This window comes from Oncorhynchus kisutch, linkage group LG15, assembly GCF_002021735.2.
Source record: "Oncorhynchus kisutch isolate 150728-3 linkage group LG15, Okis_V2, whole genome shotgun sequence".
In the NCBI taxonomy this organism is placed as follows: domain Eukaryota; kingdom Metazoa; phylum Chordata; class Actinopteri; order Salmoniformes; family Salmonidae; genus Oncorhynchus; species Oncorhynchus kisutch.
Window position 1 is genome coordinate 9,949,157 of NC_034188.2, and position 13,427 is coordinate 9,962,583.

The window sequence follows — 13,427 nt, forward strand, 5'->3', positions numbered from 1 at the left end:
TAGAACATGCAGTTTACTCATTTGGGGAGACCAGTTTTATTGAGTCTTACAGGATAAACTCAACAATGGCCTTGTTCAGTTTGAATCATTCAAATCACATTAAAGAGATATTCCTACTCAAATAAATCGGTGTATAAGCAGGTTTCCAAACACACAATTCCCATCAATTTAATAATGCAAGATGAGAAAGGTGGTGCAATCTCATAGTAGTGATTTGTAAAGCCTCCAGTAGGCCTCACCAAAAATGAGAAAGTTGAAATCCTTCAAAACACCCACATGGTATAATAACGTCAAAATCTAAAATGTAACTTGTCTGTATAAATCAATCGTTGCATTTTTAGTAGCCAAACTATTCCTCATATAGACCATGTGACGGTGTGGATATGGTAGTTGGGGGAGTTGTTCTCCCAAAAATATTGTTTAAGTCAGCAAAGAAAACTTCAGACACGGAGAGAGAAAATGGCAAAGGCCAGATAAGGAAGCCTTAGCATATCAGCATCAGAAGTGCAGCAATCACATTGAACCAACAGTCAAGAGCAGTCAGAGTTTAAAAAAAGTAAATAAAATCCCATTCACCCATCTAAACTAGCCCAATCAGAACCCAACAGTACAAAAAAGCTAAATGAAGTGAAAATAAATCTTTATACATCTTATACTGAACATTGTGAAAATAATCTCTTTTGAAAGTTATTTAACTAATCAGTGTTTTACAGATTGAGCCAAATAAACAATAATTCAACAGCAATTATCCCCTGCACTGTGAAAGCAAAAAATTAGAGAGGAAAGGGTAAATAAAAACAAAAATGCTTAACTGCCTCCATCAAAAAGTCAAAAGGTCACTCAGACACATGGTAGCAACCATTAGTCATGGTTATTTCACAAAAATTGGAACGATACCATAAGTGACTCATCACAGCGCTTCAGCAGATATAAACATTTGTACAATCTTTAGAAAATTAACTTAGAATAGAGATTCAACAACACATTCTTCGCAACAGTCAATTTCACAAATACCTCTCACATACAGAAATATGTTTTTCCTCTCAGTAAAACCTCCTGTTTCTTTCCTGGCGCTTCTGAAAGACTACAGCCCCTACAACACCACAAACTACAATTCCCAGTAGAGCACATAGCAGAAGCAGGAAGACCTTCCAGCCAGTAAGAGGCGTGCTTCGGAAGTTACCAGTAGGATCATCAATGTTGTCTGTGAAAGAAAAAAATGAAAGAATGATCACGGTTAACTCTAACAAGCCTACTCATCCTACCATACATGATCTACAGTAAGATGACAAATATCTGACTGTGGTCAAATAGAATACAAGCTTTATTGTCTATTAGATTAGAACGGAAATGGGTTCTCTTTATCAAATAAATCTACCTACCTTTGGGGGACTTCAGCAGGCTGACGCTTGGCTCAATCTTGGTCCAGTCCAGACTGTCCTCATCAGGTGTGTGTTCCACCATCAGCTGGTACATCTTCATAGAGATGATGTCGTGGTTATCTGTAACATGAGAAATGTGTTAGCATAAATCCCAATAGACTTCAGATGTACAACTGACAAAGCCAGACTATGAAACGACAAACAAGTCATTGGTTCAATCTGTGTTTACTCTTCTGCACAGTGAAAAAATAAAAATAAAGAAATACCTGAATCAAGATCAGTCATTATCTTTCTCAGGGTGCAGTTCTTACCTTTGTGTTCTAGAAACCTACATTTATTTACATCTCGATAAAGAATCAGTCTCTACAACCTGACCCAACCTACCAGAGATCCCCTGTAGCAAGAATCCGTCTCTACACCCTGACCCAACCTACCAGAGATTCCCTATAGCAAGAATCAGTCTCTACACCCTGACCCAACCTACCAGAGAGATCTCCTGTAGCAAGAATCAGTCTCTACAACCTGACCCAACCTACCAGAGATCCCCTGTAGGGAGAATCAGTCTCTACACCCTGACCCAACCTACCAGAGATCCCCTGTAGCAAGAATCAGTCTCTACAACCTGACCCAACCTACCAGAGATCCCCTGTAGCAAGAATCAGTCTCTACAACCTGACCCAACCTACCAGAGATCCCCTGTAGCAAGAATCAGTCTCCACAACCTGACCCAACCTACCAGAGATCCCCTGTAGCAATAATCAGTCTCTACAACCTGACCCAACCTACCAGAGAGATCTCCCGTAGCAGCAGAAGCCCCAAAGTAGTACCCCGTGGGGAGGCGGACACCCCCGATGTCAATGCACTCTTTCCATTCATTCTTATCATCAATGTCAATCATCACCTGTAGAGATCAGAATGGTGCCATTATTTGAATAGAACTGCAACATGTCGAACACATAACAGGTAGTCCATAACATTGAAATTCACCAATTTCATAACACAAGAATCCAATTTCCCAGACAAAGACTAAACATAGTCCTGGACCAAAGAGAATTCTCCAAGGAGCCATCTCCATTAAGCATGCCTTTCAATACAGGACTAGGTTCAGCCTCATCTATGTTTAGGAAACCGATCCAAGATGTCTGAACTAGAGTAATTTATATAATAAAAAATAAAAAAAGGGATTCCTACCGTGAGTCTACCCTTGGAATAACGGATGGCCAGATAGGTGTCATGGTCTTTGTTCCTGATCTCAGAAGAGCAGCCTCCCAGTTCAGAGTTACGTCCATCATTCCCATGGTCATAGGGCAGGGAACCATTATTCACAATGGCATAGATGTAAGGGAAGGAACGCTAGTGTGGGGAAACAAGGGATGTAAGGACAGAAAACTGGGAAAAAAATGTTCGTTATAGACATCGTCAATCAATTATTTGATCCGAATTCTGACTCAGTTACCACACACGTTCATTGTGTTACAAAAAAAGCAAAAAAAAATACAAAATTCATGACAAAATAACGAAGAAACTCAAAAGAAAATACTTCACATTAAAATCCATCCATCACAATGACATGAAACGCAGGACAATAATGATAAATGTAGCTGCATCAACTCACGTCAGCTGCCTCATCGTTATGGTACGTGTCTATAAAAAGGGCGAGGCCGTGGAACTTAGCATTGCTGCCAAACACAGACCCTGCAAAGGGAAGAATCACGTCAAGTCAACCAGCCAGATCGCTGCACTTACATCCATCCCATGGAGATCATTGCGGAAGGTATCCACAAATAAAGCCAGGCCAACAAAATGATCTTGGTTTCCAAAGACTGGGCCTGAATGGAAGGCAAAGAGGCGAGATATGATGATCACATGACTTGAGACATGAAGTGCTTACGGCAAATGCAACCCAGTGCTACCACATCACATTGTCTACTAATTTGATTGCCAAAGCTTTGTAATGGAATGAGGAAGTGGTTGATGACAAAGATGTTATTTTGGCAAGATGATACATTACCTGGATGAAGTCTCTCCTTCGTGTACCAGATGGCGATGCCGTCACCATGGAGATTCTTCTTCCCCGACCCGTGGATCTTGTACTGCACGTGCATCTCCCAGTCTTTCAGATAAACAGGCTGCACAGTGAAAAGAAAAATGACATTGGATCATCAATTCAACCATCAATTGGACGACCTATTCAGTTCAAAATGTAGATATTGTCCAATCAAGCTATAATGGATTTGGGAGTGGACTATTGTTTGTGTATCTGTCTGTAATGCCTAATAGAATACATTTCATAGAAGCTAGTTCCTTACTCACCACTGTGTTCCATATGGATCCCTGTCTACTTCTCTCATCAGGTGTCAGGCGCACATAGGAGCTGGTGACTAGCGTGCTCCCCCAGAAGTCCCACTGACTGGATGGGCTGCTTCCAACACCTGTACAACATGTTGATGAAGAGTCAAGCAGCATTTCAGGGACCCTGTTCCCCAGGGATACAGGATCAGAGAAGAACGTGAATAATTCCATTGTGCATCAATGACTCATTGCCACCCCTAGCCCAGCTCTCAAGAACTCAAGGGGGGCAATGTAACGCAATGGAATTGTAGTCATGAATAAGAATAACCCTTAGCCCAGCTGACTAAAAATAGTTGAGTCGGCTACCCCAAGCCTAGCCAAAGCTGTACTTTTAAGGAGCCTGTCGTTGCTCCTCAAAGTCCAAGAACCGTATGTTACTTTCAGAGGTAGACCTGCTCTGGCAGCCAAATACTCCATCTAAATGTGAATCGATTCTCGATAGCAATACGGTTCTAGAAACATAAAGGCCCTTTACTTTCATATCACATCAAAATAATGCAAAATATCCACACTGTTTTAACCTGCTTAATCACAGTTTTTCGGGCGAAAGCAAACGGTCCTATTATCTGAGGATAGCACCATAGTAAACAAACACAAACACAAGCATATTTCAACCCTCCAGGCACGACACAAAACGCAGAAATAAAGATATAATTCATGCCTTACCTATGACGAGCTTCTTTTGTTGGCACTCCAATGTCCCATAAACATCACAAATTGTCCTTTTGTTCGATTAATTCTGTCGATATATATCCAAAATGTCAATTTATTTGGCGCGTTTGATCCAGAAAAACACAGGTTCCAACATGCGCAACGTGACTACAAAATATCTCAAAAGTTAACTGTAAACTTTGCCAAAACATTTCAAACTACTTTTGTAATAAAACTTTAGGTATTTTTTTAAATCGTAAATAATCAATAAAATTGAAGACGGGATGATCTGTGTTCAATACAGGAGGAAAACAAACTGGAGCTAGCTTTCAGGTCACGCGCCTCTAACAAAAGAGTCCTCTTCACTTTAACCTCGTTCTGAACAGTGTTACTTCTTCATTACACAAAGGAAAAACCTCAACCAATTTCTAAAGACTGTTGATATCCAGGAAGCGGTAGGAACTGCAAGAAGGTCCCTTAAAAATCTGGATTTCCAATGAAACTCCATTGAAAAAAGAGAGTGACCTAAAAAAAAAAAAAATCTAAATGGTTTGTCCTCGGGGTTTCGCCTGCCAAATAAGTTCTGTAATACTCACAGACATGATTCAAACAGTTTTAGAAACTTCAGAGTGTTTCTAACCAATACTACTAATATGCATATATTAGCATCTGGGACAGAGTAGCAGGCAGTTTACTCTGGGCACCTTATTCATCCAAGCTACTCAATACTGCCCCCCTGTCACCAAGAAGTTAAAGTGGCTAGTGATACATTTTTTACATCAATTTTTCCATTATTAAAGTGGCTGGAGTTGAGTCAGTATGTTGGCAGCAGCCACTCAATGTTAGTGGTGGCTGTTTAACAGTCTGATGGCCTTGAGATAAACAGCTTCTTTCAGTCTCTCGGTCCCTGCTTTGATGCACCTGTACCGACCTCGCCTTCTGGATGATAGCGGGGTGAACAGGCAGTGGCTCGGGTGGTTGTTGTCCTTGATGATCTTTATGGCCTTCCTGTGACATCAGGTGGTGTAGGTGTCCTGGAGGGCAGGTAGTTTGCCCCCGGTGATGCGTTGTGCAGACCTCACTACCCTCTGGAGAGCCTTACGGTTGTAGGTGGAGCAGTTGCCGTACCAGGCGGTGACACAGCCCGATAGGATGCTCTCGATTGTGCATCTGTAGAAGTTTGCGAGTGCTTTTGGTGACAAGCTGAATTGAGGCGCTGCTGCGCCTTCTTCACCACGCTGTCTGTATGGGTGGACCAATTCAGTTTGTCCGTGATGTGTACGCCAAGGAACTTAACTTACTACCCTCTCCACTACTGTCCCATCGATGTGGATAGGGGGGTGCTCCCTCTGCTGTTTCCTGAAGTCCACGATCATCTCACTTTTGTTGACGTTGAGTGTGAGGTTATTTTCCTGACATCACACTCCGAGGGCCCTCACCCCCTCCCTGTAGGCCGTCTCATCGTTGTTGGTAATCAAGCCTACCACTGTAGTGTCGTCCGCAAACTTGATGATTGAGTTGGAGGCGTGCATGGCCACGCAGTCGTGGGTGAACAGGGAGAACAGGAGAGGGCTCAGAACGCACCCTTGTGGGGCCCCAGTGTTGAGGATCAGTGGGGTGGAGATGTTACCTACCCTCACCACCTAGGGGCGGCCCGTCAGGAAGTCCAGTACCCAGTTGCACAGGGAAGGGTCGAGACCCAGGGTCTTGAGCTTGATGACGAGTTTGGAGGGTACTATGGTGTTAAATGCTGAGCTGTAGTCGATGAACAGCATTCTCACATAGGCATTCCTCTTGTCCAGATGGGTTAGGGCAGTGTGGTTGCGATTGCTTCGTCTGTGGACCTATTGAGGCGGTAAGCAAATTGGAGTGGGTCTAGGGTGTCAGGCAGGGTGGAGGTGATATGGTCCTTGACTAGTCTCTCAAAGCACTTAATGATGACGGAAGTGAGTGCTACTGGGCGGTAGTCGTTTATCTCAGTTACCTTAGCTTTCTTGGGAACAGGAACAATGGTGGCACTCTTGAAGCATGTGGGAACAGCAGACTGGGATAAGGATTGATTGAATATGTCCGTAAAAACACCTGCCAGCTGGTCTGCGCATGCTCTGAGGACGCGGCTGGGGATGCCGCCTGGGCCTGCAGCCTTGCGAGGGTTAACACGTTTAAGTGTTTTACTCACGTCGGCTGCAGTGAAGGAGAGACCACAGGTTTTGGTAGCGGGCCGTGTCAGTGGCACTGTATTGTCTTCAAAGCGAGCAAAGAAGTTGTTTAGTCTGTCTGGGAGCAAGACATCCTGGTCCGCGACGGGGCTGGTTTTCTTTTTGTAATCCGTGATTGGCTGTAGACCCTGCCACATGCCTCGTGTCTGAGCCGTTGAATTGAGACTCTACTTTGTCTCTAAGCCGACGCTTAGCTTGTTTGATTGCCTGGCGGAGGGAATAGCTACACTGTTTGTATTCGGTCATGTTTCTGGTCACCTTGCCCTGGTTAAAAGCAGTGGTTTGCGCTTTCAGGTTCGCGCAACTGCTGCCATCAATCCACGGTTTCTGGTTTGGGAATGTTTTAATAGTTGCTGTGGGTACGACATTGCCGATGCACTTGTTAATAAACTCGCTCACCGAATCAGCGTATTCGTCAATGTTGTTGTTTGGCGCAATGCGGAACATATCCCAATCCATGTGATCGAAGCAATCTTGAAATCAGATTGGTTGGACCAGCGTTGAACAGACCTGAGCACGGGAGCTTCCTGTTTTAGTCTCTTTCTATAGGCAGGGAGCAACAAAATGGAGTCGTGGTCAGCATTTCCGAAAGGAGGGCGGGGAAGGGCCTTATATGTGTCACGGAAGTTAGAATAACAATGATCCAGAGTTTTACCAGCCCTGGTTGCACAATCGATATGCTGATAGAATTTAGGGAGTCTGTTTTTCAGATTAGCCTTGTTAAAATTCCCGGCTACAATGAATGCAGCCTCAGGATATGTGGTTTCCAGTTTACATAGTCAAATAAAGCTCGTTCAGGGCCGTCGATGTGTCTGCTTGGGGGGGGGGGGAATATATGCGGCTGTGATTATAATTGAAGAGAATTCTCTTGGTAGATAATGCGGTCGGCATTTGATTGTGAGGAATTCTAAGTCAGGTGAACAGAAGGACTTGAGTTCCTGTATGTTGTCATGATCACACTACGTCTCGTTAATCATAAGGCATACCCCCCTGCCCCTTTTCTTACCAGAAAGATGCTGGTTTCTGCTGGTGCGATGTGTGAAGAAACCAGCTGACTGTACCGACTCCGATAGTGTGTCTCGAGTGAGCCATGTTTCCGTGAAGCAAAGAACGTTAGTCTCTGATGTCTCTCTGGAATGCTACCCTTGCTCGGATTTCATCAACCTTGTTAAGAGACTGGACGTTGGCGAGTAGTATGGTAGGGAGCGGTGCGCGATGTGCCCGTCTCTGGAGCCTGACCAGAAGACCGCTTCGTCTGCCCCTTTTACGGCGTCGTTGTTTTGGTTCGCCGGCTGGGATCCGATCCATTGTCCTGGGTGGTGGGCAAAACAGAGGATCCGCTTGGGGAAAGTCGTATTCCTGGTCGTAATGATGGGGAGTTGACGTTGCTCTTATATCCAGTAGTTCCTCCCGACTGTATGTAATAAAACCTAAGATTACCTGGGGTACCAACGTAAGAAATAACACGTAAAAAACTAAATACTGCATAGTTTCCTAGGAACGTGAAGCGAGGCGGTCATCTCTGTCGGCGCCGGAAGTAGGCAAACTTCAGTTTCGTGGCAATTTCTCACATGGAATAGCCTTAATTTCTCAGAACAAGAATAGACTGACGAGTTTCAGAAGAAAGGACTTTGTTTCTGGCCATTTTGAGCCTGTGATCGAACCCCACAAATGATGATGCTCCAGATACTCAACTAGTCTAAAGACCAGTTTTAATGCTTCTTTAATTCAGAACAACAGTTTTCAGCTGCGCTAACTTAATTGCAAAGGGGTATTCTAATGATCAATTAGCCTTTTAAAATTATAAACTTGGATTAGCTAACACCACGTTCCATTGGAACACAGGAGTGATAGTTGCTGATAATGGGCCTCTGTACGCCTATGTAGATATTCCATTAAAAATGTGCTGTTTCCAGCTACAATAGTCATTTATAACATCAACAATGTCTACACTGTATTTCTGATTAATTTGATGTTATCTTAAAATGGCCAAAAAAAATATGCTTTTCCTTATTAAAAAACAAGGACATTTCTAAGTGACCACAAAACTTTGAACGGTAGTATACAAGGTACTTTTATACACTGTATTACATGATAGCAAATACAGTTTGACATACACATGTAGTGACATGTTAATATAAGCACCACCCCATAGGATCTTTAGTAACCACAGAGTTGGGACACCTGTTTTTAAAGTGTGTCAAACTGTATTCCTATCATGTAATACTGTGTATAAAAGTACCATGTATGTCAAGTGTATGGATAATGCATGTCACTAAATATCTGTAAAAAAACAAAACAAAATTTAAACAAAGTTGCCATTGTCCTCTGAAGAGGGGGGGCCCCAAAAAATACATACAAATAAAAAGAGTATGTAAGTGGGGTTAGGGCGGTGAGTTTCCCCTGTATTTGTGCCAAGGCACACCTGTATTTGGGGACATTTTCCCATTCTTCTCTGCAGATCCTCTCAAGCACTGTCAGTTTGGATGGGGAGCGTCGCTGCACAGCTATTTTCAGGTCACTCCAGAAATGTTTGATCGGATTCAAGTCCGGGCTCTGGCTGGGCCACTCAAGGACATTGAGACTTGTCCCAAAGCCACTACTGCATTGTCTTGGCTGTGCACTTAGGATCGTTGTTCTGTTGGAAGGTGAACCGTCACCCCAGTCTGAGGTCCTGAGCATGTTTTCATCAAGGATCGCTCTGTACTTTGCTCAGTTCATCTTTCTCTCGATCCTGACTAGTCTCCCAGTCCCTGCCGCTGAAAAACATCCCCACAGCATAATGCTGCCACCACCATGCTTCACCATAGGGATGGTGCCAGGTTTCCTCCAGACGTGATACTTGGCATTCAGGCCAAAGAGTTTAATCTTGGTTTCATCAGACCAGAGAATGTTTTTCCTCATGGTCTGAAAGTCCTTTAATATATTTTGGCAAACTCCAAGCGGGATGTCTTGTGCATTTTTACCGTAGAGTCTGGCCACTCCACCATGAAGGCCTGATATGGTAGACTGCTGCAGAGATGGTTGTCCTTCTGGAAGGTTCTCCTATCTCCACAGAGGAACTCTGGAGCTTTGTCAGAGAGTGACCATTGGGTTCTAAGACACCACCGTGACTAAGGCCCTTCTCCCCCGATTGGACAGTTTAGCTGGGCAGCCAGCTCTAGGAAGAGTCCTGATGGCTCCAAACTTCTTCCATTTAAGAATGATGGAGGCCACGGTGTTCTTGGGGTCCTTCGACCTCATGGCTTTGTTTTTGCTCTGACAACTGTGGGACATCAAAACAGCGATTACTCACCTCTGACTGGACTAAGATTATTTTCTTTAATGAGTCTGACGCGAAGGATATACAGCTGCTCCCGGACCAAATCCATGTCATTCGCATGAAGATGGAGATACAGGGGCAGCAGATCAAGGTGCCTTGTGAGAATTTGTTGGCGAGTGTGTAACCTGCCTCTACCATTCGTCCTATTGACCAAAGTGCAATCACTGGAGAATAAACAGGATGAGCTCCGTTTGAGACTATCCTACCAATGGGACATTAATAAAAACTAACATCTTGTGTGTCACCGAGTCAATTGGCTGGGTTTTCCATCGGCAAGACAGAACAGCTGATTCCAGTAAAATGAGTGGTGGTGGTCTGTCTATTTGTCAAAAACAGCTGGTTTTGCTGAGGAGGAGTACCTCATGATAAGCTGTAGACCACACTATCTATATTTTTCGTAGCTGTCTACTTACCATCACAAACTGATGCTGGGACTAAGACCGCACTCAACCAGCTGTATAAGGCCATAAACAAGCTTTTAAATGATGTATGACACTTGTATTTTCATGAATGTTTAAATTAATATTACGATTTTCTTGTATTTTGGGCTCTGCAATTTCACCGGATGTTGTCATAGCTGTCCCGCTAGCAGTTCATGAGCCAAAAGTGGTTAACAGCATCTACCCCCAAGCCATAAGACTGCTGAACAATTAATGAAATGGCTACACAGACTATTACAGCTACTCACCATTTATTACCCATGCAGTCACTTTACCCCTACCTACATGTACATATTACCTCAATTACCTCGACTAACCTGTTACCCGCACATTGACTCGGTACCGGTACCCACTGCACATAGCCTCCTTATTGTTATTTTATTGCGTTACCTTTTTGACTTTTGTTTATATAGTAAGTATTTTCTCTTATTAAAACTGCATAGTTGGTTAAGGGCTTGTAGGAAGCATTTCACAGTAAGGTCTACACTGGTCATATTTGGCACATTTTATTTGATTTGCAACAGAAGAAGAGGCAGGGGTAACAATGGTAGCTAACTATACCTAGTAAACACCGGTAGTGTCCTTCGCCCCCAGCCTGTCGGCAACTGTTAATGACGGTGTGCGAAAGACACTGTGCTAGCTTAGCCAGCTAGTCCTGAGGAGGAGTCCGGTACATAGCAGGCGGGGGCGACACCACAGATAGAACAATGAGACAGATATTTTACCGGATGTATAAATGTGAAGCATCCAGTTCACGTTTCCTCTCACTACCAAATATGGTCATGAGAGGAAGCCCCAGTGGCCAGCAGTGGGACAAGATAGAGAGAGATGGATTTTGGACGACATTCTGCTAATTTTCTCGTTTATTAAACATCTCCCTCGATACAGTTTCTGCTTCCAAAACTAAAATCTGTTATGAACAGAGTGGACAGATTTTTGTAGACTTTTCCCTTTGCCATGGTTTAAAAAAATGATTGTTAGAATGAGTGCAAGAGCGAATTGAGTTACTGCACACTTCCCCTAACGAAAATATGCAAATACATGCAAAAACATGCCATTAGGCTCTCGCAAGCTCGTCACTGTGATTAATTTGCTCAAATTGAAAACAACAACAGGCTGTTGTCTATCTTGGGTTAGTTATACAATTTTTTTTTTAGCAACACTGTGTGTTAGCTAGCTAACTAGCACACTGTGCTGCTAGTACACAGTGTCACCCCCGCCTCCCACCTGCTGTGTACCAGAGTAGCTAGTGGGCACAGTTCTCGGGTACACAACAGGAGGGGGAAACACCATGTGCTAGCATGCTAGTTAGTGTTCATGAAGGAACCAATGGGATGCTAGAGGGGTGCGGTCCTGCAGATACAGGTACGCCCCGAATTGCAGGCTGCAGTTGCACACTATTTTACTGAGTTATAGTTCATATAAGAAAATCAGTCAATTGAAATAAATGTATTAGGCCCTAATCTATGGATTTCAGATGATAGGAATACAGATGTGTCTGTTGGTCACAAATACCTTTAAAAAAAAATAAAGTAGGGGCGTGAATCAGAAAACCAGTCAGTGTCTGGTGTGACTACCATTTGCCTCATGCAACGTGACAATTTCACTCCCTTGAGACGTCTGTGGCATTGTGTTTTGTGACAAAACTGCCAATTAGAGGGACCCTTTCCTGTCCCCAGCACAAAAGGTGCATCGGTGTAATGACCATGCTGTTAAACCAGTTTATTGATATGTCACACCTGTCAGGTGGATGGATTATCTTGGCCAAGGAAAAGTACAAATTAACTGGGATGTAAACAAATGTGTGCAATATATATATATTTTTAGAAATAAGCTTTTTGTGCGTGTAGATAATTTCTGGGTTATTTTATTTAACTTCGTGAAACCAACACTTTACATGATGCGTTTATATTTTTGTTCAGTGTAGTATGACTGGCCCTTAGCAGCTAACGTTTCTAACAAGATAACAGCTAGCTAGCTAGCTAACTAACTTAGCTGTAGATTTCACATGCCGTTAGCATACTTACCCTGGTACGGTTTCATGAGCGAATGCTCCCGCTTTAAGTGCTCTGCATTGCCGTCTGTTATATCGCATTGCACTAGAGTAAAGCGAAGTAATAGGAAAAGCAGTGGTCTGCTGATAAATGTACAAAAACCTCTCATTTTGCTCACTCGGCCTATGAAAGACACCATGGATCCTGGATAATCATGTTCCTGATCCGGGTAGGAAACAGCAGCCCCCACTAGAAGCGTTCCTATGTTACTTCTCAAGAACTTTGACCGTGTCCTATTTTTTGGTTGCTTTTGTTGAAATTACCTTCTATATGGGAATTATATTTTCATTGTTAACTTTCAAAGTTCAAAAACATTTTTTGTTTGATTATCGCTTTCAACGTTGTATGGAACATTGTTATAGTTGCTAAAAACGTACTATTGCCAATCATAGACGAGCACATAGTTAAAGCCAACGAAAACAAACAATCAGGGGCTCGTCTATAGTTGAAACGTTCGAAGTATGCAAATGTTCACAACTTTGCAAATGGCGCCACTGAGGTTTCTCTCTTTCTCCACTAGATGGCGCCATTACATCAGTTTATGATTCTTTGAAGCGTTCCTGACTTCCTGCTGTGACGGCCCACCACAAGGTCTCGCCCAAGGTTGGGTAGTAACTGACTACATGTAATCAGTTACAAAAACAATACGTGTTGGATTACTTTTAAATTCAGAAAGGATGTTTGCAAAAAATACATCCTAACACCTTTCTGTTTTCTCAGTGACATTCAGTTCAATATTGATAAAACACGCAAGTTTAAGTTTGAGCCACCTGAACAAATCTGATCACAAGTCAAATAAAGCACTCTGATGACACACCAAATCCGTTTTATGGATCCCTTTTGTCACTTCTAATGCCTCTTCAGTGGAAAGTAATCCAAAAGTAACTGAACAAACCCAGCCATCACCATGTCTTGAGACTACTTAAGACATTTTAAGACATGTCTTGAGACTATTTAAGACATTTTAAGACATGTCTTGAGACTACTTAAGACATTTTAAGACATGT

At 43.0% G+C, this 13,427-nt stretch overlaps 1 protein-coding gene across 2 annotated transcripts; it reads right to left on the reverse strand.

Moving 5' to 3' along the window:
• Positions 1-7: 7 nt before the first annotated feature.
• On the reverse strand, positions 8-12,858 carry LOC109880544 (vesicular integral-membrane protein VIP36). Of its 2 annotated transcripts, none has more exons than XM_020472742.2 (8): positions 12,394-12,858; positions 3,696-3,814; positions 3,394-3,511; positions 3,129-3,211; positions 2,574-2,735; positions 2,169-2,283; positions 1,383-1,502; positions 8-1,204 (listed from the first exon to the last, which is right to left on the reverse strand). In XM_020472742.2, exons 1-8 carry the CDS (start codon positions 12,557-12,559, stop codon positions 1,044-1,046), a joined length of 1,044 nt encoding a protein of 347 aa, XP_020328331.2. In that variant the 5' UTR covers positions 12,560-12,858; the 3' UTR covers positions 8-1,043. The 2 variants fall into 2 exon arrangements, with proteins under 2 accessions (XP_020328331.2, XP_020328332.2); XM_020472743.2 differs by lacking the exon at positions 3,129-3,211 and adding an exon at positions 2,998-3,077 and having other exon boundaries at positions 12,394-12,592.
• Between the last annotated feature and the right edge of the window lie 569 nt (positions 12,859-13,427).